The sequence below is a fragment of the Anas platyrhynchos genome, chromosome 7 (assembly GCF_047663525.1).
Source record: "Anas platyrhynchos isolate ZD024472 breed Pekin duck chromosome 7, IASCAAS_PekinDuck_T2T, whole genome shotgun sequence".
Taxonomy (NCBI): Eukaryota; Metazoa; Chordata; class Aves; order Anseriformes; family Anatidae; genus Anas; species Anas platyrhynchos.
In genome coordinates this window covers 16523748-16546593 of record NC_092593.1, presented here as the reverse complement: position 1 = coordinate 16546593, position 22846 = coordinate 16523748, and the positions used below count along the sequence as shown (strand labels likewise).

Below are 22846 nucleotides of genomic sequence, written 5' to 3'. Positions count from 1 at the left end.
CATTTTTGAATTATTTTTTTTTTCAAAGGGAAATATTGTGTATCTTCAGAATTTGCGGTCTGAGTTGTCTTGTTTAAAAGCTTCTGAGGCTACCACCATTAATTCCCTGAAGAACTGTGTTTCCAGATGGCGTCTGCTCCCCAGACCCTTGCACACCCAGCAGGCAGTGGCTTACCAGGGCTTTGGGAAGGAGCCCTTGCCCATGTGTCTAGCTCTGCCTGCCGGTCCCTTGTTTGATGTCCTTGTCCAGAGCTGTAGCGTTGGTTGTCTTTGAAAAGCGTTCTGAGCTCTGCAGAGGAGCAGTGCTGCTGGGTGTTAATATTAACATGGATCAACACTGGTTCCCAAGGGCTTTTGGATGAATATTCAAGAGAAAGTGTTTTGCATTTATTCTTTCAGCTCCAGCAGAATAATTAAAAACAGGATAAACAGTAAGTGCAAATGATGCAATGAACCATCTGATAATGCTCAGGGGGTCACAGGAGAGAAGCCAAGTTGATCTTTTTTAGCATAGTTGTTGATTTGGGGGATTCTGTAACTATAGGCTGATCTTTTATTTTTTTTTTCCTTCCCCTGTTTTTGTAGATGTGGATAAATGTCTTTCCAACCCTTGTCCCGCACTGGCTACCTGCAACAACACCCAAGGTTCCTATGTCTGTCAGTGCCCTCTTGGATATGAGCTGGAAAAAGGAAAGTGCAATTTGGGTAAGCAAACGAAAGTGAAAAAACAAGGGAGAAAAAGATGGAAATAATTACCTGTAATCTTCTAAAATCAATGAGCCTAGGCTCAGACAAGTTCAGAGCTCAATGTACCCCCCAACTACCACTTTTACAAGAGCCTTTAGTGTTTACACAAGTGCAGTGACCAACGCGTGACCAGACACAGCGATAGGTAAGAGTTTCTCAGCCTGCCCCAAAAACACACCAGCAGAGCGGTGAGCTCAGGCTCGTTAGTAAGGACAGATGTGCCACTTCTGTTTCTAATGTGTTTTACTACCCCAAAGCAGATCAGTGAGCAGGGCTGTTGTACAACCTGACCTCAGTGGGCTCAGCCAGGTGCATAAGATTAGGAGCCGTGAAAGCCTTTGTAAGATCAAGGTTTTGTTTCTTACCTTTCATGTTTTCTGTGCAGCACAGTTATTGTTTGGGCTCAGGTTCTGGCTCCCTCCTTTCTAATAAAGGTCTTGAAGCCCAAGGACTTGCAGAGATCTGTTGCAAAGGGGAATTTGTTTTCCCGCAGTTTCTTCTGGCCCTTAATCAGCGAGGTTTAAAGGCATGGACATTTTGCTAAGCAGCATGACTGAGGTGTCCCTGAAGGGTGTTTTGAAACCTTTCTTCATGTAGGAATGTGTCAGCTTCTAATTTAGAGAGATGTTTTAGTTGTGCCTTGGACCGGTATATGGGCAGATTATGCAAATACTGTGAAGGTGATTCTAGTCTCATTTTTACCAGGAGTTGTTACATTAGAGCTGTCTGATATAAAATTTGTGGTGAAGATAGACTCCGTGGATGGGAAAAAAAATGGAAAAGAATTGGAAGCTTTATAATGTTATCTGCAACTGTATTTGTTTTTCTGGTGGAACATAAAACTTGAGCTCTGAGTTCTCATTTCCACTGAGTATCTCATGGCACTTAATACAAGATTTAGGGATATTATCTCTCTGAGGCTGAACAACTTGGATTATTGCATTCTGTTGCCATGAATCAACTCTGAATCTAAGCATGGAAAAATGCATCTTTTGGGCCTCCTTTCAAACGTCATTGCTCATTCTGTCCAACAATTTAAAAAGAGAAAATATCCTTTTTACAGTGCTTCATTTTGACTTCTCGGTTTGCTTTCCTTCCACTGGAGGGAGGGATAAAAGATTTGATGCATCTGACCTGAATTATTATAAATTAGCTTTGACACCTGAAACCACCTTGCCACAAAATTTCCCCCCCTCTCTCTGTGTTCAGAGGTCCTTTTAAATGAGCCTGTGTTGCTTAAACAGCTTCGATTTATAGAAAGGATGAACATGTTCCAACTCACCTTGTTCTCCTTTTTAGTAAGAATATTCATTGGCCAGGTCCCCCTGAAACCTAACGTGACCCACGGGAAATATGCAGATCTCAAGCAACTGGAGGGTGAAATCCTGGCGATGGTGAGTGTCCGTGCCGGGGTGGTGGTGGTTCTCCTCGTACAGTTAGGACAGGCAGCCACAAGGCTCTCTGGGCTGGGCTGAGCCCTTTTAATTGCTGAACATCCTGGTGTGGTGGGAGCTTCTAAAGCTTCCCAGGCTTCTAAAGGGTGTTAATGCTTCTCTGAGGTCAGACATTGGAATGGTGACTTTGGGGCTCACAACACCCACTGTAAATCTCCCGTGTGCCTGCTGGCTGTGGTGGCTTGGACTGCAGCTGGTGGCAGCTCGCTCGTAGCCAAATCCCATGGGATAAAGGGCAGCAGCAGAGCCCAGCCGAGCATACGGTGCTCTCAGCAGCATTTCCCAGCCGTGCTTTTGCAATCACAGTCGGTTCACAGCAAGATCTGGGTGGGAGGGTGGGTTCCCCATATGCTGTGCCTTCACCTGTTCCAGAAAGACCCCTGGGATTGGGATATATATACATCTCTGTGCATTATTTAGGCAGATTGTTGCATGCAAGAGTTCATCCAGCCATTCCTGGCTGCAGTTCATCCCAGCTCTTTTAGGAGCAGGTGGTTTGGAGATGCAACAAAAGCAGTGGGGTGCTGGGGTGAACCACCTGGGTGCTGCCAGCACTGCTTCTGCTGCAAAGGGAACACAAATGCCCGTGTTTGGGGGCTGTCCTGGAGTGAGGGGGGCTGCTTGGAGCCGTGCTGCTCTCTCCTCACAGCTACTCTCTCCTTCCTTTCAGCTGGATGCCTCGCTGTCAGGCTTGCCTGGGTACCACCACTCCACAGTCAAAGCCACCAGGTAAGGGGCCATGAGGAAGAGCGACAAACAGCATCAGTTGCCTGTGTATTCAGGGTGGCCAGCTTGAGGTCCTCATTTTGAGTCAGCCCCAGCGGTGCTGTGCTAAATGAATCAAGCCCAGCAATAACGCAGGGCATGGGCAATGCCTTTGCACCCTGGCCATCTCTCCTGGTACCCCTGTTCGGACAGCTTGCCAAGCAACAGCCTGAAAAAGCCTGTTGCCCAGGGTGGGTTTGTGGCTGGATTCACAGTGAACAACCAGCACCCCATCCAGCCCCAAATCTGCCTTTCTATGTGCAAGTTTGTCCTGCCTTTAAAGTACGACAGTGGTCTGCTGCAATGCACAGCTTTCTCAGTCTGTATGTGGTGTTGTGTCTGTGTTAAACATTGCTTGCATTAATAATTAGCAGGTTGTTAATGTACTAACAATGGACTCAGACTGACCCGTGGTACTCAGGGCTGTTTTGTTTTGTTTTCTGTTAGGGAGACAAATTTTGTGCATGTTTCAGTGCAATCCACGTTCTCTTTAGCATCCAACGTGACTTTCTATGACATTGTCGGCAGCGTGCAAAGCTACATTCGGGCTTGCAAATCCCCCACTGATTCCTGCCAGTTCATCTCCAGCTTGAAACCACTCCACAGAGGTAAACAGCATCAGAGAGACTGCGATGGGAGGGTCGGTGAACACGTTTTGGTTGGCTCCTTTTATAAAAGGGGGAGGAAGATTTTGGCATTTAGCAAAACCCCTCTGAAATTTTTAGTCTCATTTCAATGGGAATCATCTTAACATGATGTTTTAAACAGCTCACATGGCTGTGAGTTACAGAGTCAATGGGGTATAAAAGTTGTTCACAATTTAGAGTTCTTGGGCCAAGAATCATTTCTGTGCCAAGTCCCCCACCTGCTGAATGAGCAGAAGGAGAAGCCCACCAGTGCTGGGCAGAACCTTCTCCAGGCTTGGCCTCAGTGGTGCTGCTGCCCCCATGCCCTGCACCTCCTGATCCTGCCTTCCTGAGGCAGCGAGAGGGGGGATGTAGCAGTGAGTGATCCTGGTGGGATGCCAGGAGTGAGGATGGTCGGTGGCAGCAGCTACTTTGGGTGAGGTGGGAAGCCTCGGCTGGTCGTTCTGGCAAAGTAAACGTGGAGATGAGAAATCCAATGTGGGATTTCATTTTAACATGGTGTATTTTAAAGCCACACTCTACTGTTGTGGACTGAATCAATTTAAATGACTTCAGTGAAGCAGCTCAAATTATACCCAGTGGTTACCTCAGTTACAGTGCTTCTGGTAAAGTCTACTTCCTCGCTTAAAATAACTAAGAAACAAATTCAGTTCTTGTGTAAGTACTTAAAGTAAAGATGTGAGGTCAAACAATACAATGGTGTGCCCAGCAGGGAGGGGTTTGCAAAAGGGGAGCTTGAGGTGAGTGGCACATACGCCATACGAGTTCCTGCTTCTCATGAAAACGTTTTCATTTGTTGGTTCCATCTATTTTACCTCCCAGTAAAATAGGTCAATTGGTGGCACAATTTCCATTGTTTACCCCCAGTTTTGCTGTATGCTCATTTCAACAAACCTGACTTTTTAGAGTAAAACATCACTTCAAAGTAATGTAAATGAAAGGACAAAATTCATGGTTTAAAAGTGGAAAGAATATGGGGCTTGATACTGAAGTGGAAAAATCTCTTTTGGGCTGAGCAAAATGTTTTGCTAGATATAAACCTAAAAAATGATTTGTTGAACTGTCTCGGGGGGAGGATGTGTTTCAGCTTGAGCCAAAACAAATTCTTCTTTTTAATTTCCCCTCCTGCCTCCAAGCTGAAATATTTATTATTCACCCACTCTCCTTTCCTGTACAAATGACAGTAGATATGCAAGAAATTGTGACGTGTTGTAATGTTGACTGTCTCATAGTGGAACAAATATTGTTTAAAAAAAAAAAAAAAGAGAGGTGAAAGCAGTGCATCAGCTGAATGCAGTGCCTGGGGAAAGCAAATGTGCATGGTGGTGTGTTCAGAGAGAAACGTGCTGTTCTTGGCTGTGTCCTCCCAACAGTTGGCAGCTTGTGCAAGCAGAAGGACCCCGAATGTGACAAGGAGACTTCTGAGTGCACCGACTTCGATGGGGTTGCGCTCTGCCAGTGCAAAAGCGGGTACTTCAAATACAACAAGATGGACCATTCCTGCAGAGGTATTGCCCTTTATGCAGCATTCTTGTTTTGGCTTGAATTCTGCTTAACTTTTTTTTTTCCCCCAGCTAAAAAAGTTGTGCAGGTGTGTCTGTGCCTTATGCATCACTGTGTGTGCAAGAAGCATGATATTATGAATAAATATTAGCAGCTCAAGTTTCTTTTTGTTAGTTAGGGGACTTTTCAGCAGACATTGGAGATACAGACTCTCTCTAGTAGGAATAATATTATCTCTTTCTGGAGCATGCTGTGAGTCACAACGATGGAGAAGAGGGAGAAGGGGGCCCGATTGCTTTGGGCTTCAGTTCAGTGGCACAGAGCAGAGATGTAGTGCAGCTCTGCCTGTTTTGATTTTGTCTGAACTCTCGGCGAACTTGAGATAATTGCTTTAAACTCACAAGCTTATATCAATACATCATCACTATTTTTTAAATAAGCAACTATCTGAAAATGATTATGAATTTATTTTTCAACGGGGTTCTTAATAGAAATTTTAAGCTTCAGGGTTATATTATTTTTTAGCTACTCCTCAGATCATGAAATTTCTTTTGCTACATCTTAAACAAGGTCTTTGTCCTTGTGCCAGCAGTCAGAGTGACTTTTGTAGGATCAGGACGTCCACTCCCTCCTTGCAGCGATTTTCATAGGTCCTAAAAAGAATTCAGTTTTCTGATTCAGTTTCAGAGTTTTCAGAAATTCAGTTTTCTGATGTTATATCAATAATAATTTCAATAATGGTTATATGTTGTTTCTGGCAGTGTCAGCAGGGTTACTGTTGAAGTAGGAGATGCTTTGTCAGTTCCAAATCTGATCAGTGAGAGAAATGTGTCTGGAAATAATGCATGTGCTGCAGGCTCTGGGCTGGGCCACTCTGAGATGGGCATCCCTGGCTGCTGGGTTGTGGTCCTGCCTCTCCTTTGCGCTGTGGCTCCAGGCAAAACCTTTCTCCTTTGTATTTCTCTCCCATCAACTTGTATTTTGGGGAGGATTTTTATTAGGAAATACTGACTGCCTCCACCTTGACAGGCAGAGAGGGGCTCATGCAGTGAGTGGGGAGCTGAGGTGACTCCTGGGAGGATATTGCCCAACTCTTTCCCCACCACCTGTGGAGGGAGCCATCCATTTGTTTTGGACGTGACCCGTGCCAAATAGTTGTGTAAAGATAAATACCTAAAAGGCTGCAAGGCACTTGGATGTGATGGTTATGGAGTGCTATGTGATGGAACGTCTTGTAGGGAGGGAGATGTGATCAGTCCCTACCCACTTGTCTTATTTGCTGTGCAAAATATGAAAGACCAAGCCCCACACTGTGAGGTTTCGATTTCCCATCTTCAGCTCTCTGCTGGCACTAGGAAACATCTTACTGACCAGCTTGGGAGTGCCTGGGGGACAGGGATGGTGAGGGGTTGAGGCCAGGTGATCCTGGGGATGGTGGTGAGGGGTTGCTGCCAAGCTCACGGTGCGGTGCTCCAGCGATGTACCAGGCTGTCGGCATCACTGTCCCCACTGAGTAAGCCAGACCATCACATTTTTTAAAGTCTTTTTCAAATACCATGCTATGGCCCTTATTTGAAATTTAGGGCTATTCTCTCCCATTAATACAGCAAGTGATATGCCAGGCGCTTTTAAAATCCTTGCCCTCTTAGTGACTAAACAGGAATTGCGGTCTCCCGAGCATCTGAACCCCATTGTGGATCGTGCAGACGTGGAGTGCTAACTCCCATTATGTCCTTGCAAAGAGGGAAACAGCCATTGTGCTGCCCCATCTGGCCTCCCCGTGGGAGGTTTGGGTTTGTTCTTCTCTGCCTGGCTCTGTCTGTCACCTGGGGCACACCTGGAAAGTGTCCCCTGGAGCTGGGAAGGGTCCCTCTGAGCCAGGACATTTGATGTTTGGGCTGAGGTACCATGCGGTGTGCATTCAGTCATCTCGGGGTTCTTGCTGGTTTCAACCTTCCTGGTGTCTTCAGAGCTGCTGTAGAAAGAGGTCAACAGCCCCACTGTGCCAGCTTTTCTGAGGCATGCAACTTGGGAGAAAAAGGGAGAGTGAGGAGAGGCAAGGACATAAACTCTGAGCATTGAAGCTCTGCATTGCTCTAAGTAAAGTAAGACACCAAGACACACCTTCAGGACCTTGCTTTTCCTCTTTCCAGCCCACGTGGAGCTCCCGGGCTGGCAGCTGTGTGCCAGTGGGTCCCCAGGGCTGCCCCTGCCCAAGGGGGGCTGCGGTGCTGAGGCTGCTCGGGATGCATATGCCTGCATGGCTGGGTACAGCTTCTGCACCTCTTGGATGTAGCAAACAGCATTTCCACATGACCACAAGCATCTGAGACAAGAGTGCCAGGCATGCTGCAGGTCACACCTCCTGAAAAGCCGGGACTGGGACAGAGCTGCAGAGGGGGCCTGGCAAGCAAAGAGGAGTCCCAAGCTCTGGCTCAGGATAATGCCATTCCTGGTGCATTTAGGGGCATGGGCAGGCAGAAGAAGGGAGGTTTTGTTATCCCTGTGCTTGCAACATCCAATTCTGGGAACCAGAACTCAAAAGGGTCAGAGAGAAAATGGGAGTGTTCAGAGCAAAGCTGCAAGAGCCAGGGAAGCTCAAAAATCTCGGAGCACTTGGCTTTACAAGAGGCAAAGGAGTGATCTGATGGCGAGGGGAAGAAATGGGATAATATAACCTTTTCCAGCCTACCGAGAAAACATCCAAAGACTGGAATTTGACACAGGGATAATGCAGAACAGAAAGAAGGTGAATGTTTTTTGTGGCTGGGGAAATTAACTTTATGAGCATCTGACCCAGGGTTGTGGTTGATTGTCCGTTGCTGGAAATATTAAAATCAGGCTTGGATGGTTCTGTAAAATGTAGTTCCAGTTCAACTATTTGATTTGAAACTGGAACTGAATTTAGGGAAGTTCTGTGACCTGCATTATGAGAGAGAGGTCATGGTCACATTGCTCCCAGCTGGCACTGACACCCCTTGTTATTGGTGCTGTGAGAGCCATAAATAAACTTTTGGTCCAGCTAGAAAACTAGGGGTCCCTCTTGGTGTATTATGGTATTGCCAGCCCATCATAATAAGCTGCACATTTGCCCTTCTTTCCTCCTCCCTCCCCTCCTGTGCTAGGTGCTTCTGAAAACATGTGGGCTCCAGCTGTGCGGGGGGAATGGCATCTCCCGTGCTGTGCTGGGGAGGAGGCGAGCACTTGGCCACACTCCTGCAGCTCTGCGGGGCAGCCCCCTGCACCCCGAGGGATTTCCCTGAGCTTGGTGGGGTTTAGTGAGCTTCCATGCTTGCAGCCGCACCTTATCCCTGCGGCTAGAGGTCAAGGCAGAGGGAGGAGGGCTCGAGAGCTGCTGCATTGCTGTTTTTAAGCATATGGTGTCAGGAAAACAATCCATGAGCAATGCCTACTGAGGGACTAGTGCATGAAAAAGTGCTGGTCTAGGCAGTAACCCAAAACTTGTAGTTGTGTGCCCAGTGGGTCACCACCTTTGCTGTTCATCAGAAGCATAATACAATTTTCTCAGGTCATTCAGATGCTGAGAGAGCTGTCCATTAAGCACAGCAATATGGCTTCAGGGTTGTTTTTTAACCAACATTTTATACGTAGCAGTTTCTGGGTTATGTATACCTACTCCAAAATTTAGTTTATATTCAATACAACTATACTATCGTAAAATATGACATTTCAAACTTTGATTTAGCTCCAGCTTTAAGAGAAAAAAAAAGTGGCATTTTTAATGAGGTAAAACATAACTTCTCACTTTGGGTTAACCGCAGCTCTGTTTGGATAACATTTTCTGGCAGTATTAACATTTAAAAACAATGAATAACGTGCATCATTGCTAAAGTAGCACAACTTAAGTGAGGTTTCAAAATGAAAGCTGGTGACACTTGCAGATTTTGTACTCTGATATTTTGTGGGAACAATACAAGCGTGCGGTGAGTTTCCATTTGGCCAAGGAGGGATTGCGTCAGGAATTGTTTTACCAGCTGCCCACCCTGTGGCAGGTTCCAGGTTAGCTCTTGGGAAACTGAAACGGCCCTGTCAAAGCCAGTGGGAGGTGAGTTTAAGTTCACAGCCTTTTGCTTAGAACAGAGGAGACGGAGCGGGAGGTGGTCCTGCTGCTGTTGGTCCCGAGGCTGGCTGGGGAGCAGCTGCTGAGGGAGGCGGCGATGCTGAATGCCTCCTGTGCACCACTGTGGGGTGCTCATGGCCCTTCTCTCTTGTCTGCTTGTAGCCTGTGAAGATGGATATAAGCTGGAAAACGAGACCTGTGTGAGGTATGGTGACTGCTCTGCCCTCTCCTACCCCACCATCCTTCTTAATCCTGCTTTCGTGACCTGTTGGCATAGCCAAGCTACTGAAACTCCCTCTTGTTTTCTGTTATCAGCTGCCCCTTTGGCTTAGGCGGGTTCAACTGTGGAAACCGTAAGTACAGAGTTTCGTTTCGTTTCATTCGTTTTGTTTCGTTTCATTTCATTTCACTTCATTTCATTCCCACTGTGTCAGAAGTGGGAAATTTTCAAGAAGTAATTGCAAATAACTGTGTCTAAAACTCAGTAGGTGTAGACTACTCTCATCAGGGTTTTCTGTTTCCTCAATGTCTGTCAAAAATTTATTTTGTCTACCAAAATATTTCTTTGACAGAAATTATTTCTGTGACAGAGTTGAGTTAATATTATCTGCTAACAAGATCAGTATTTTCCTTGGAGATCTTTCTCTGGATACTCTGTCATGACAGCACAGATAGCATGCACTCTTGGAGCAAGATATTTGGAGGTGAATCAATGAAAGATCAATTGAGTTACTGAGATTTATCAGTAAGGGGAATCATTCCCCTCAGCACACAGGAGCTTCTCTTTTCCTCAGCTAGAGATCCCCAGCTCCATCTATTTCACTTGAAAAAATGCAGTAATATTGTTTATAGAAGGAGGGAAGGCAGGAAGCAAACAGTTAATCCCCTTGTGTGAGGACTGTGGAGATGTTTACATGAATACTTATGACCGCATTGCTGTCTCTAAGTGAGAATATGTCTTTCTTGTCCCTAGCATACCAGCTCATCACTGTGGTGATTGCGGCTGCAGGAGGGGGACTTCTGCTTATCATGGGCATAGCGCTGATTGTCACCTGCTGTCGGTAGGTACCACTGCCAGCCCCACTTACACCGTACCTAGCACTCCGTGTAGGAGCCCTGAAGGATACAAAAAACACAGCTAAGCAAGCAGAGGTATTTAAGTATTACCTTGTGCTTTCATTTGGGACATGCCTCTTTTTTTTTTTTTTCCAGCAGTCAGGTTAATAAATTCAACTCAGTGTCTCTTAATTGCCTGGCAATTGTGTCCTGTATGGATGGAGAGGCAAAGGAGTCCTTCCCCCTCAGAGCCACAGGGCACCAGGCAGTAGCCTCCAAAAATGCAAGCTAAGTAGAAGAGAAAAGTTTAGGCAACAGGAAGGGCTTCTGGGACACCAAGAGGTGTGGGAATGCGTTCTACGCCCTTTTCCTCCAAGCACAAGCCCTGCACGTGCTCTCACTGTGTCTTTCCCTCTCAGACACACATATGTGCACATGTAGTTCCCATACCAGCAGATAGCTTCGGAGTAGAGGCAAGATGTGCTGCTGAGGTAGCTGTGCTTCATGATTTACATACCATGAGACAGGGCTGCCTTGCAGTAACACCCTCTGCCCCCCATTCCAGCCCCCAAATCTGGGATTTCAAAGCTCTCTGACAAAAGTCAGCAGCTGGATTTCTCAGTAGCAGCAAGGTCCAGCTGGGAGGTGAGATGGTCGCTCCAGGTCCCTGTCTGCGGGGACAGACCAGTCTTCTCATCAGTCCTGGCCTTTTGCAGGCTACGTGCTTTCCTGGAGGGTATTCTGCTCTGGACTGGGACTGTCACCAAAATCCGCTCCTACAACATGGCAGTGATGTAGGGGTATTTGGTGGTGTTCAGACTGGCAGCTTGCCAGCCTTTCTTCTCAGGAATTAAGGTGGTGCCTGGAAGTGCTACAGTTAAGCATTTGGAGACTTGAATAGCGTGGGGGCTTCCATGCATTTTTCATTCTTCCTAGGCTTTTTCACTGACTCTAGTGAACATGCACATTTTCAAGAGACAAGGGGCATACATTGAAACAGGAGAGGTTTGAACTGAATATAAGGAAAAACTCTTTCACCAAGAGGACAGCAAGGCAGTGGAACAAGCTGCTCAGAGATGTTATGCCATCTCTGTCCTCAGAGATTTCAAATCCCACCAGACAGTGCTCTGTATGGCACGATCATATGGCTCCTATCTGTGCCTTGGAGCAGGAGGTGGACTGTAGCCCTTCTGGGGTCTCACCTGGTTATCTTCGTTCCCGGTGAAAGTTTGCAACATGTGGTAAGTCTCCTGAGATCATGTCAGAAATGCACATAATATATGAGGATAAGTTACATCTTTTTCGCTTTCCTTCATTCTTTTCTAAACAGAAAGAATAAAAATGACATAAGTAAACTCATTTTCAAGAGTGGGGATTTCCAGATGTCACCATATGCTGAATATCCAAAGAACCCCCGAGCACAAGAGTGGGGCAGAGAGACCATCGAGATGCAGGAGAACGGAAGCACCAAGAACCTATTGCAGATGACAGATGTGTATTACTCGGTATCTATCCATAGCTTAACTATTAACCCTTTGTACCTGATACAGCAAAGATGCATTCCTTTATTTTGGGAATCACAGATCCCTTTCCTGCAAAACAAAAAAGCTAAGCAAATGGCTTCCATAGACAGCAAGGCACTGGCAGTTCGGTGGACTCCAGCTATTACTTGTGTGTTGAATACCACAAGGAGCTGTCATTAGGAAGAGTGCTAGGGAAACGTCTAGGAACATTTTGGTAGATGCCTAAAAAGCCCTATCGTAGAGTAGAGAAGGAGAGTTGAAGGTTTGGGGCAGTCTTGTAGGAATCTCTGTGGGCAGTTTTCTCCCTTTCACTCTCACTGATGATGCTGGAAGGTTGAGACCTCTCCCTGGGGGTTCTTCACCTCCAAATGGGATGATGATGGTCACTGAGGACCCCTCTTTTCTTCCACTCCTCCCCTCTCCAAGGTATAGGCCCCTTTCTGAAGCCAGAAGGATGCATAAGAAGCATCCCTCCAGCTCTGTGAGAACAAGCATCAGGAAGGAGGTGGTGAAGGAGTAATGGACTGTGTAGGGCAGAGGAAGGGTCACAATATCTGTCGTAATGGACACTGTAATATCTGCATGGTTGGTACCAGCTGCTAATGTCTATATCCAGAGCTGTTGTGTTGGTATATCATTTTTCACTATCCCACATCAATATACTGGATGCACTCAAGATCTGTGTGGGGTTACTCACGTTGGTGAAGGTTGCAGGATTTCATCCAAATCACACTTTGTAGACTCCTGCTTTCCAGAGAAGAGAGCGGTGGGCAATACTTTTTTCTTTTTTTTTTTTTTTTCTGGCTTGTATTTTACGTTTTCCCAAAGCAATTTTACTGGGTTACACAGCATCACAGCATGAAGGGAAATGAGAAAAAAAAGTCCTTTCAGATAATACTGAGAAGGAAACAAACTTGGCTTTTCTACAAACGTTTCCTTTAAAGGTGACTCTGGGACAATATCCTGAATTCAGGAGTGTTATTTCAGTGCCCAAGATCATCAGCACAATTCACTTGGATTAAAAATTAACTGTGTACTTAGACTGCACTTGGAGTCGGGTAAACTTCAGCCAGGTAAACTTCAAGTCTTCTAATTGGCAAGACATCAAAACTCAGTTGCGTGAGAATACTGCCCTCCAGAAAATGCATAACTCTCACAGTGAAAATCATTCTAACTTATAGAGATAACTAGTGATCATATTATTATTCCTTGTAGCTACTGAAATAACTGCTGGGAAAGGTGGTAAGGATGTGTTGGAAAGAGGATTTGACTATAAGAATAAGACCCTTTTAAAATGTTATTTTTTTATTTTTGCTAATACAGCCAACTGGACTGAGAAATCCTGAACTGGAAAGGAATGGACTTTATCCTCCCTACACTGGTTTGCCTGGATCTCGACATTCATGCATCTATCCTGGACAATACAATCCATCCTTCATTAGTGATGAAACCAGAAGAAGAGACTATTTTTAGCAGGACAGAGAGGGAGTGGAAGACTGACGCAAATTGGCCCTTGATCCCCAGGTACAACGTGTCTCCTGGCAGTTCAGCCCACACCAATCTTACTCTTCCCATATAACAGGATGATCTTTGAACTCCATGCCAAGCATTGCTGCCCTGAGGAATGGTTACACTTGCTGAGCAGCAGCGAGGAAGAGGAGGAGGAGGGAATGGCTCAATGTGCACATCAGTAAAAGACCCAAGTGGAAGCTCACGCGTGTACTCCGGTTTTGTTCTGTGCTGTTTCTTCACCCTTCACGCTACACGGCAAGCATCGATAAGTACAGGCAGATGAACTGTTCCCAGCACCCAGTGAATACCACTAGGGAGTGTTTTGTTTACAGATCTTGTTCACTGTTGACTGTGCTTGTCTTCTTGGCTAACCTTCATGCAAAGATTCACCATGTGACTGGTTTTGGTAGGGCAAGTTTGTCCACCCCCATTTTCCCTTGCTGCATTGCTTTTTGCATCGTATGTGACAGAAAATTGACTTGTCCTCTGGCCTTGATCTCCATACTGGTAGAAGTTCTCCAAATGGCTGGGCCCTTACTGAAGGCTGGTGCTTGGCAGTGTTGGCTGAATTCGTGGGTTGATTGTCTCCAAGGAGTAGTAGGGGAAAGTTAGTCATACCACTGCAGTTCAAACTGAAAACAGGCACAGTTGATTGTGTAGCTCTGAAAACTTACATATATAGGGAAGAGTTGGTGTATGTTGTCGTTCTGTCAGCCAGCGTGGTTCAGAAGTGGTGACACTACACATCATCACAGTGCTTCTGTGTAGGACCTTTTGAGGCTGTTTATTTGCAGGGATTTAAAGGCTTATAAAAACAGCTATGAAATGTAAAATTTTATCACTTCGTTGCTCATAAGGAAGAAAAACATGATCTGGGAATTCACCGTGCCTCTTATGTGGAACTCAAGGAAGGAGCAGTAAGGCTGTGTCTCTGGCTGGGTAGGCGACACGTGAGTTCTGGGCACTGTGGGTGGGACGTAGTTTTCAGCCCTCCACAGCCACCTTGACTTCAGGAGGAGCTATATCAAAATAGGTCGATTTCTTCTGTCCTAGTTTCGAGTGATTCAAACCAGGCAGGTTTCCCCATCTGGGCGTAAATTCATATCAAGCACCTTGGCAAAAGCAGAAGAATGTAAGTTATTACATTCCTCACCAAAGATCAGATCAAAAGTTTATTGACTTTTTTTTCTTTACAGAGCAGGGTGTCAGAAGAGATCTTATTACTGATGTATATTTCCCACTTATCTTTACCACAGAGATCTAAACCTAAATCATCGCAACCGCAGTGCCTCTGTATGCCTCACCCCTTACCCACTACCAATAACAGCCGTGTGATCTTGCAGAAAAACAGATCTTTCGGATGCCTGGGGCAGCATGCTGTGCACTGACGTCATTTTATGGTGACAATGCATGTGACTTAATCCACAATCAAACTTGCAGGTGGTAGTACACTGCTTATCTCACATGTAGGCAGGGAATGGATGCTTATGCTGCCAAAGGAACTACATTTAAGGAACACTCCAGTTGCAGTATCCAAAATAATGTAACAAGTAAAACAAAAATTAACCGTTCCCAGTGGTTTTGGTCTGCGAATGACGCTCTTCTCCTTGTCACTAGCAGCCAACATCTTAATTTCACAGGGTCCACTGGATGATGTGAAGCAAGGGCTTGGCCCTGCTGTGCTCTGAGGTCCTTCAGAGGGTGTTGGTAGGGTTGTTCTTGCAGGGGTGAGTAACGCCAACTCTAGTTTTGAGCATGCCTAGGATGGATGGGACTGCCTCTCCCATGGTATGGAGGAGGGTTTTGTCCCTATTACGGATGAAAATGGGGAAGCTGGGACTTTGTGCTGGATCTAAATCCAAAGTGTATAGATGAGCACTGGAATCTGTCTCTGTCTACTAAAGAAGCTTATCAAAAACTAAGCAGCATGTCTCAGCAGTGATGGTAGGATTTAACTGCATGCCAGCATTTCCTCAGACAGGAAAGGGTTTAGGTATTTACTTATACAAGGTATGTTTAATCACTTGTTTAGTTTGAAGGCTGTGAAATGTTCCTTTGTGTGACAGGTGCCAAGACAAAGTATGAAATACCAGCTCACAAATGCAGATTAATCCTTCTGTATAAAGTGTAACATATGGGTTATATGAGCAAAACTCCTGGTCTGTATCATCTCGCAGCAATTTGCAAATTGTCAGTGTCTCGGTAAACCCAGCAGGGTTTTCTAGGTGAGGACTGCAAAACCTGGCTCTTTTCCAAAAGAACAAACTTTGTTGCAGTGGAGTTTTGTCTCTGCCAGAACAGGTAAATGTTGGGGAAATTATTATGAAATTAACCCGTTGCAGCTTCCTTTTAGTTTTGGTGAGAAAAAAGTCAGTGCTTATCCCACAGGAAAATGAAAGGGGTCTCTGCTGACCTGCCCCTGCCAAGACCTTTATTGGTGTTCCAGGAGGGGAAGGAAGAGGAGAGGATCTGGGGAGGTGACAGCCCCGAGGTCAGTGCAGGTGCTTACCCGCGTGGGGACCCAGGAAGTGTCAGCCAGCGCTGCCGCTCCCTGCGCTCCCCTCTGTCTGCACCCAAACCCCACCGGCTCCACAAAGGCAGAGAGGATGGGTGGAGTGCAGCGTGTTTTGCCATGGTTTGACAGTAGCTTTACTGCAATTAATTGGCAATAAATTACTACTGCGTCCCAGTAGCAATGGGATCTCCCAGCTGCGGCAAGGATGTGACTTGTTTCCGTGCAGTGTGCCTCTGCTGAAACTGCCACCGGGATCCTCTCCATCTGCTTGTCTAGTTGCCATCAACTAAGCACCCTTGGTAGTGGTTTTAGGTTTTGTTGATCCTGCTGGATATAAGTCAGGTCTCCATGCGCCCTATCAGTCCCTCAAGTCCACCTTTGAATATGGATAACTCTCCTAGGGTGCCTAAGTAAGTGCAGCTTGTTTCTCAGGCTATTTAGATTGCTTTTAGCTACCCCAAATTGCAAATTTGGAGCACACTGGATGCTTTTGCCAAGGATAATTGCTTTCAACTATCCAAAAGGATAAGATGGAAATGGCACGTTTCTTGTAAGAAGACTGCAAGTGGCTCAGACAGATGTGGGGAAAGGAAGTAAAGCCACACCAATACTGCATGGAAATCTGCTCGTACTCCTGGCTGATGTGTCCAGCTGAGCTGTCAGCAAGGGGCCACGGGCAGGTGTGTGGGAGTAGTTTTGATCAGCTTTGGGGGGAAAAAAAGCTAATTCTGTTGCTTGAAAGAGAAGGATGTAGGAGGCATATGTTTGCTGCTATAGTGCTCTGACAACTGTGTTGACAAAAGCCCCTTGCCTAGAGAAATACCCCTGGCAGTCAGCCTAGGAGAGGCAGTCAGAATGAACAGAGCAGTGAGAGGCAGGCTGGAGGGGTCATTGGAAAGGGATGCAGCAGCCTCCCTGTGTCCCTGTCCTGCACTGCTGCTCATCCTGGCTGACCCTCCCATGCTGCACTGGGAAAGCAGAGGGCTTTTGCACACTGTTGAAACCTTGAAGCACTGAATTTAACTGGCATAAGGAGTACAGGGAACAGGGATAGTTTGATGCCTTTTGCCCTCCACATATTTATATCCTTTATAGTTTAAGCAAAAGACTGGCAATTAATCTCATTGCTTTTTCAGCATGTCCCATAAAGTTCCTCTGTCACAGTCATATACAGAGACACTGCCTGTGACCTGCCTTCTAAAAATGATTTGTTTCCACAACGAGCAATAGGGAAAAAAAAAATCTAAAAATAGCAATAAATTGTATTTACTGAGAGGTGTTTGTGACTGCAAAATTGTGCCAACACTTGTAAAGGTTGTTCAGCAGGGCCTGAGAGAGCAGCAGAGTGGTTTTGGACACTGCTGCAGCCATGTGAAGTGCTTCCCTGGGACATGTTCCTAATGCTGGTCAATGGCTATATCCGTTCCAAATCCATCTGGACTTCTCATTCCCTCATAGTGATGTTTAATCTTTAATTTTCTTCCTTAAATTAACAAGAACGGATGCATTTTACTTAAATGTTCTTCCTATGCTGACTATTGTTTTTTTCCTCTTTACACACAAAGGATCCAAGCCAGCATCCACTCTAGTGGGCTGGGATAACTCTCTCACGGATTTTAATGAAGTTTTTTTAGGCCTGAATCATTCCACTGTCAGGGTCACTTGTGTGTACAAAATGCATTCCTTCAGCTCTGTTTTCTGCCCATTTCTGTGACATTGTTGCTGCCTTTTCATGTCGTATTTATTTTTTGGATATATCCTTATTACTGTAGCAGAACCTGTATTATGTGAGATTGAACAGGTTGTTCAAGATTTGTAACACCTTTCTGAGAAGAGGATGAATGTGAATTTTGTAAAGTGTTTTTGTTTTTTGTTTTTTAACTGATCAGCCAACCTGTTTCCCATTGTGTGAGATTGTCTAGGGATGTAGAGATGCTTCATGCATTCACAGATAAGAACTACCCATCAGTTCACGTACTTGTGCCTTCAGAAATGAAACAAGATCTCCCAGTTTTGAAAGGGGTAAGCACTGTGTTCTTGTAAGTTCTGGGAGCCTTTTAATGTGTATTTAATTCTTCGTTCCTTTGAACTGTTGGAATTGAAAAGCAGGACAGAAATCCGTAAAGAGGTAAAAAAAAAAAAAAAAAAGGAAAAAAAAAGGAAATTTAGGAAAAAAAGAGAAAGAAATGAAGAAAAGAAACATACTTCCTTGTTTTGCAGAAGTAAACATCGAAATTAAGTGTAACACTGTGGCTTCTGTACTGTAAGGTTATGTTTGGGATGACACGTTTCTTCTGTGTGTGGTTTGTGTTGTGTATGAGTAATATGGAAAACCTAAAGCAGGTGCCTAATGTTCCTCAAAAGTCACATGTAAATGCTAAGTCCCCTGGTCTTCATTCTGGTAAGATGCTCAAAGGGATGGGAGTCTTGCTTGGGTAATTGCTGGAGCAGGTGGCCCACAAGTCTGTAAAATCCGATATGGAAGAGTCCTGGGGAATCCAGTAAGAAGTGATCAGTTCTCTTGAGCAGTGCCACAGAATTTGCCTGACATAAAACGTCTGTTATAAAAGCCATTAGGGTGGTTAACTTTAAAGAAAAAAAAAGACATTAAATATTTAATTCTTTCATTAAAAAAGAAAAAGGAAATTCTGTTAAACTGAGTCATTTGTTTTGAGCCCTCTTAAATTCTGCAAGACTTTCTCCTAGCAGAAGGCAAAATCTTATATGTAAAGTCATGATAGTTTCTTTGAGCAGCTTTCAGAACTGCAGTTGCAATACCTTTAGTGAAGTCTGTTTCAAAAGGTAAATTTTAAGCATTTGTTTGTGCTTCCTCTACCAACCTGAATGTAAACCTGTGTTATGTTCTTCACATTGTCCTGCTTCCCTCCCTGTAGCTCTGATTGTTCGCTTCCAAGTTGCTGGGGTTCTAAAGACGTTTTCCAAACCAGTATTATTTAAAGTTGTATCATATTTTCAGCCTTCACTAATTATACAGTACTGTAGTAGCAAAATATAATTTTTAAGGATTGGACTATTTTTATACCTGCATCCAATATTGTTAAATCTGGCGTTCTAGTCAGTATTATAAAAGGATACAATAAAACTATGAATATTAGTTTGTCTCAGCTTTTTTTATTGTCTAAAGCTTTCCCTGTAAAGAGATGCATATCTGACTTTTAAATTGTTTTAACAATAATTAGAAGACATTTTATAGTACTTCTGTTCTTCTAGTGTTGTTTAGTGATTGAATAACTTAAGTGTAAAGCAAAGAAGAAAGGAGTATGTTCTGTTATGCTAAACAAGCTTTTGCTCAGCCTAAATGCAAGTTCTTTATCTTTATTTCAGTAATATTAATCAACTCAAAGTTTAATTTAAAAATTTTCCTCAATTTAATTTTTCATCCATCTGGAAATACTAGAATTGGTGAAACTGTGTATGTGCATGCTGGAGGGAAGGAAAATGTTGGCAGAGGTAGGTGCACAAGGGCTCTTTGCAAGGGCAGGAGACTTGACCACAGTGAGGTCAGTCCCACATCTCTAATTGCCACTACAGACTATGAAGACTCTGCAGCTGAGCCTCTCTCAGAGGAGGAAGGCTGATCCCTTGAATCCAGATGAACACAGTGTCCAGGGGAGAGGCATGATGTGGACAAAAATTTTTTAGGCTTCATTCTGCTCCCTGTCTCTGCCTTCCAGCTCAGCAGGCTGGTTATTCCAAGAACAATTAGTCTTACTAATTAAGACTAAGGCAAATAAGTCATTAAGTACTTCAGCCTTTTCCTCATCTCTCATCACCGTGTTTTCTCCCTCCATCCAGTAAAGGATGGAGATTCTCCTTTGTCCTCCTTTTATTGTTTATGTATTTATAAAAACATTTGTATTGTCTTTTACTGTAATGCCTGGGTTAAATTCCACCTGGTCTTTGGCCCTTCTAATTTTCTCCATGAATCATCTCACAACATCTCTGTAGTCCTCCTGAATTTCCTGCCCCTTCTTCTGAAGATCACAAACTCTATTTTCTTTCCTAAGGTCCAGAAGAAGCTCTCTGTTCATCCCTGATGTCTCATCTTTTGAGACATAGGTATGGCCTGCTCCTGTGCCTTCAAGATTTCATTCTTTTAAAATGTCCAGACTTTGCTGGACTCTTGCCTTTTAGAACTGCCTCTCAAAGAATTTTGTCAACCAGGTTCCCATCTTGGAAACTACCCAAGAAAAGATGGTGAGCTGCATATACTTTCCCTGATCATGGGTGAATCTGTATGTATATCATTTTGATTTAGACTTCCTGCAGGTTTGTTTGAACCTTTAGGTAATTGCAACATATATTCTACATGTGTGTAATACATAGTGGAAGAACTAAATTTACATGAGATAGCAAAATATATAGGAATTTAGTGAGGAATAGAACTGAAAATTGCACAGGATAAAAGTACCCAGCTGACGCATGTGAAGAGCTATAAAAGACACTTTAATGTACATCTTACAGCATGATTGCCCCTTGCTTACATTCAATTTATGGTTATGTAACTGGGCCATGCGTGACTATACAGTTTATAATAGGTACAGAAGACCTTTTACCTTTGATAACATTTTTTTTCTGATGTAAGCAAGGATAAAGACAATGAACAACTAATGTTTGTTGCTAACTATAGCACACTTTTTATAACAATCATTGGTCAATGTTCTTGCCTGCCATAACTGAACTTCAATGCATATCAGCTTGGTCTTACACCTTCTGGTAAGTAATTCAGAAATCACTGCAAAGAAAGACTTGTCTGTGAGTCTTTTCAGGATATCATAACTGCTGTGGCTGTGCAAGCCTGTCTGCACTAACAGTCAACTACTTATTATCTAAATGTGTGCTTAATAATTTCATTAATAATACCATTAGAGGTACTGATGTTTCACTGATACTGGTTTTCCTCTTTTGATAATTCTCTGTGTCTGGGCTCCTAAACTATCAAATCTCTTAAGTCCCTCCAGAGATTTGCAAGCAAGGAGGTTCGTAGAGCCTCATTGCCCCATCTCTCACTGAGAGAGTCTGTTGTGACCACTGGTTTGTCACAAGCAGAGACAAGAGGATCTGATATGTCTACATGTGTTTGCTCAGTGTTTGCTTCCTGGAGGAACTGGTGCCTTTTGCACAGTGAATGTGTCACACTTCCCAGAGGTGACAGCAGCAACCAAGTAAGAACGGAAGTTAACTCTAATGACATGGATTAGGGTATGCCAGCTTCTGTTGTGTACTTGTTGTAGAAAACAGTCTTAATGAACAGGACAATACATTCAGCCAGCTGAACGTGGTGTAGCCAGCTCTCAGCCACTATGATCTACACCTGCTGAAGGCTCAACCCACATTTTTAATAGCACTCTGGGAAGGTCCCTTTTTCCTACACCTTCAATTCACAACTAACAATAAGATTTTAAAACATGGATTGGTCCAATTACCCCTTAAAGTGGCATTGGGAAACGGGGATGTGTCACGATGACTCAGGAATCCAGATGGGAATGGAAAACAGTCAGAAGACTGGTGGCATTCAGCTCTCCTGAATACCCATCACAACCAGGTTTGTCTCTCTTTGCATAGAGATTCCCAGCTGAAATATGGGCTGCAACTCCCCAAACAAGTGTTTTTTAGAGGCATTGAGCTTCCCTGGGGGCTCACAGCAGTCAGGGATGATGGAAATGCTCCGCCCTGACAAGAGTCTGGGGTTAGTGTAGGCGTCCCCTGCCATCTGCAAAGCAGAGCTTTAAGATGGGTGGTAACCTTATGTTTGTACAAAATACTTCTCATGCATGTCTTCCTCTTTCTCTGTCAGCTTTGTAGGAAGAGGGGATTTAAGAAGGGGTCTGGAGGACACGGACAGGTTGGGAAGTGGGCATCAGAGTGAGTGGCAGAGGGGCAGCAGGGTGGCAGGACAGCCGTGCTGAGCATGAGGTGAGGGGTGTTGTGAGGGCCCTGAGCAGGGCTGGGCCTGCTCCTCAGGGGCACCCTGAGCCCTGGCCATTCCACACATCCCTGGGACTTGGGCAACAAAGGGTTCCTGGTAGTGCCGAGCCCTGCAGCCAGGGCCTGTCCCACCACCTCAGGAGCACTGGGGGCAGCCCCCACGACTGGGTTCCGAGCCCTGTCGTGGCCCCTCTGACAGGGCACAGAGGAACAAGATCGGTCACTCCCTGCAGAATCAGAGAGGCACTCAACCAAATTTGCTATCTGCAAGCCACTGATATTTCCTGGTTCAGCAAAAGTTAAAAGTTGAAGACATCTCCATGCTTGCAAACAACTTGAGTAATACTTCTGATGCTGTCTGCCCTCTTGCATACAAAGAGAGCCACCCTCTGAATATATTAGATTAGTACACGAGACTGCATGTCTTGTTAGCACAGCAGATCAAACAAAAGCAGGTGAAGGACGGGGAGAAGCCTTCCACATGCAAAGCTATCATTTTGCATTTGGAAATTGTTCACAACCTGCTAATGTTGCTGGCTGGGGTGCTTACCAGAGGAGAGCAACTCCACAGATTCCTGAGGTGGCTTTGCAGGGGGAAACACCAACGGGTTGCTCACCCTTTTTGTCTATGGCTGAGAATGACAGGATAGCCTGTGCTTATTTCTCAGAAGGGCTTTACTGGTAGCTGTGGCAGGATCCGGGGTCAGCCGTACCTTCAAAGCAAGAGAAATGGCACCTTTGCTTGAAAAGGAGGAACTGGAAACCATCATGGGATGTCTGCTGATCTGAAAAAGTGCATTTTACTAGCGCATAAACTAGAATAAATGCACTATTCAGCTAGAGAGCTTGGGTAGGTGAGGCAGGTGAGAAAAAGAGGGTTTGGGAGAAACAGATCCTGTGCAGAGGCCTTTTTTCCCATCTTGGTCTCTACGTAGAAATTTTCAGAGGCTTCCTGAGATGCAGTTTCAAAAAGTCTCTCTATCCCACAAGTTTTCCTTGTGGCATGGCTGTGTTACTTACTCCATGGCACTCTGCACTATTTCCCATTTCCGGATCTGCTGCAGGTTCCCACGTAGGCAAACAGAACAGCAATA

General features: G+C 44.8%; 1 protein-coding gene across 3 annotated transcripts in view; it reads left to right on the top strand.

Moving 5' to 3' along the window:
- HEG1 (heart development protein with EGF like domains 1) overlaps window positions 1-18918 on the top strand; it is a 43669-nt gene extending 24751 nt beyond the window's left edge. For 2 of the 3 annotated variants that reach the window (XM_027460957.3, XM_027460958.3), the window contains exons 12-21: window positions 586-705; window positions 2047-2141; window positions 2872-2930; window positions 3414-3574; window positions 4987-5121; window positions 9360-9402; window positions 9513-9550; window positions 10171-10258; window positions 11584-11758; window positions 13100-18918. In XM_027460957.3, the coding sequence (XP_027316758.3) occupies window positions 586-705; window positions 2047-2141; window positions 2872-2930; window positions 3414-3574; window positions 4987-5121; window positions 9360-9402; window positions 9513-9550; window positions 10171-10258; window positions 11584-11758; window positions 13100-13249 (1064 nt within the window). In that variant the 3' untranslated portion in view covers window positions 13250-18918. The remainder of the gene's footprint in view (window positions 1-585; window positions 706-2046; window positions 2142-2871; window positions 2931-3413; window positions 3575-4986; window positions 5122-9359; window positions 9403-9512; window positions 9551-10170; window positions 10259-11583; window positions 11759-13099) is intronic. The other variant, XM_027460959.3, reaches the window with a different exon arrangement.
- Window positions 18919-22846: the final 3928 nt, after the last annotated feature.